Source organism: Condylura cristata, unplaced genomic scaffold (genome assembly GCF_000260355.1).
Source record: "Condylura cristata isolate star-nosed mole 26May11 unplaced genomic scaffold, ConCri1.0 scaffold00003, whole genome shotgun sequence".
NCBI lineage: Eukaryota > Metazoa > Chordata > Mammalia > Eulipotyphla > Talpidae > Condylura > Condylura cristata.
This window is the reverse complement of record NW_004567104.1, coordinates 76,901,435-76,903,265: the sequence shown is the minus strand read 5'-3', so window position 1 is coordinate 76,903,265 and position 1,831 is coordinate 76,901,435. Positions and strand designations below refer to the sequence as shown.

Genomic DNA, 1,831 nt, shown 5'->3' with positions numbered 1-1,831 from the left:
CGTCGTGGATGACCATCTCGGACACGAAGTTGCCGTCCACGTCATAGCTCTCCGCGGTGAAGCGCTCGCTGGTGTCGATGGGCCCCTGGGGCGTGACACTCAGGACCACCATCCCGTCCAGGACCCACATGAGCAGCTTCCAGCCCTGCGACACGGTGCAGTTGAAGCGGGCCTGCGAGCCCAGCAGCACCGTGGCGTTCCTGGGGCCGGCCACGACCTCATAGCTGCTCCCAGGAGCTGGAAGACAGCCGGCGCGGGCAGTCAGGGGGGCTCTCGCCGGGCGCAGCATGCACCACCTGCACAGCAGCTGTCACCCCGGGACAGCCCAGCAAAGGTCAGAAGTCAGCGTCTGACTCCGGGCCTGGGGAACTGGTCACCGTCCCTCGGTTCGCCTCTGGGCGCGAGAGACAGACAAGCTGCCTGCAGTAGCCCTTTTCCCTCAGCCCTGGCCCAGCTCTCTGACCCAAGGCTCGCTTTGTTCTGGATTTTTTTTTTTTTTTTGATTCAGGAAAAAGGCACCAGGGACCCCCAGAGATGCTAGAGAAGCTGCAGCCACTTGGCTATGCTTCCCCAGCCCTGAATCCCACCTCAGGAAGGGGGGCCGGAGGAGGAAAGAGCTAAATCTGCACCCCAGAACGGAGACTGGCTGTCATCTGCCCCCTGCGATACACTCTTCCCCACCCCATGTGGTACTGGGCTCAAGAACAAGGTCAGGGGGCTGGAGAGGAGGGTGCACGGGGGGAGGGGGCCTGCTGGCTTTGCGGGGAGCCCAGTGGGAGCAACACCTGACACCATCAGCACCACATCGCAGGCTACAGGCTATGGGGCACCAGGAACCCCGCAGACGCAGGCCTTGCTTGGGGGGGGCGGGAGGCGGAGGGCCCCCAGAAAGGCCCACGCCCTGGGCCATGATTCCCCTGACCGTGAAGCTTGCTGGCTCCGCCACTCAGCCCCCCAGCCCTGCCCTGAGCCAGAAGCTGGATTTCCAGCCCCAGGAAGCCCTGGCGCGCCTCCCGCTCCCCCTGTGTCTTATCAGTGGGGTGCGTGTGACCTGCCCAGCACAGAGCAAACTGGAGAAAGCTGCAAATAAGCCGTGTCCGGCGCGACGCGGCCTTTCCCCTCTGTCCTCCCTAGCACCGGGCAGGACAGGACAGGCGCAGAGCCGGAAAGGCTCGGTCCCTCCCAGGCGCCACCTGCCCGCCCGCGCCCCCACCCCCACCCTCGGCCACCGAAACCCCGATCCGCCCGCAGGAGCTTGCCTGCCGCAAGGGGCACACCGGGCCACCAGCGGCTGCCCCTCCACAGGACCGAGGGGCTCCCTCAGCAGGCCCCGCTGGCCTCCGCTGGGCCCCTGCAAGCCCAGCAGCTCGGTCACCGCCCCAGCCGCAGGCCGCACGAGCCCATCCTGAGTGTGAACGGCGCCCTGGAAGAGCAGACCCCGGGGCGGGGACCCCTCTGCGCTCCGGGCTCCTCTTTCCTGGCTCCTGCTGCGTACACCCCTCCCCTCCTCTCGGCAATTACCTGACATCGGCAGGGACTAGAAATGGAAACAGAAAGAGACTAGCGCAGCTGGAGGGACGGAGGAGGAGGTGGGGGCAAAGCGGGGCACAGCTGGGTGGGGCGAAGGGGGGAGGGGTCCCCAGGCCCGCCTGACTGCCTGCGAGGTCCCCAGACAGCAGCACATGCCAGCACCCCCCAGCACCAGGGCCCCCGGCGCCCGGGCGGCAGCCAGCACCCCCATGGGGTCGGCCCCGACCGGCCTCCTTCCTCCGCACCCCACTGTTCAGCCTCCTTGCCCTCCACTGCCCGCACCGGCCGCTGGCCTGGCTCA

At 67.5% G+C, this 1,831-nt stretch overlaps 1 protein-coding gene across 1 annotated transcript in view; it reads right to left on the bottom strand.

Annotated features, from left to right (window-relative positions):
* Positions 1-1,831, bottom strand: part of IGSF5 (immunoglobulin superfamily, member 5) — a 27,595-nt gene that overhangs the window by 19,016 nt on the left and 6,748 nt on the right. The window contains exon 4 of the mRNA XM_012730952.1: positions 1-237. Within this exon, the coding sequence (XP_012586406.1) occupies positions 1-237 (237 nt within the window). The remainder of the gene's footprint in view (positions 238-1,831) is intronic.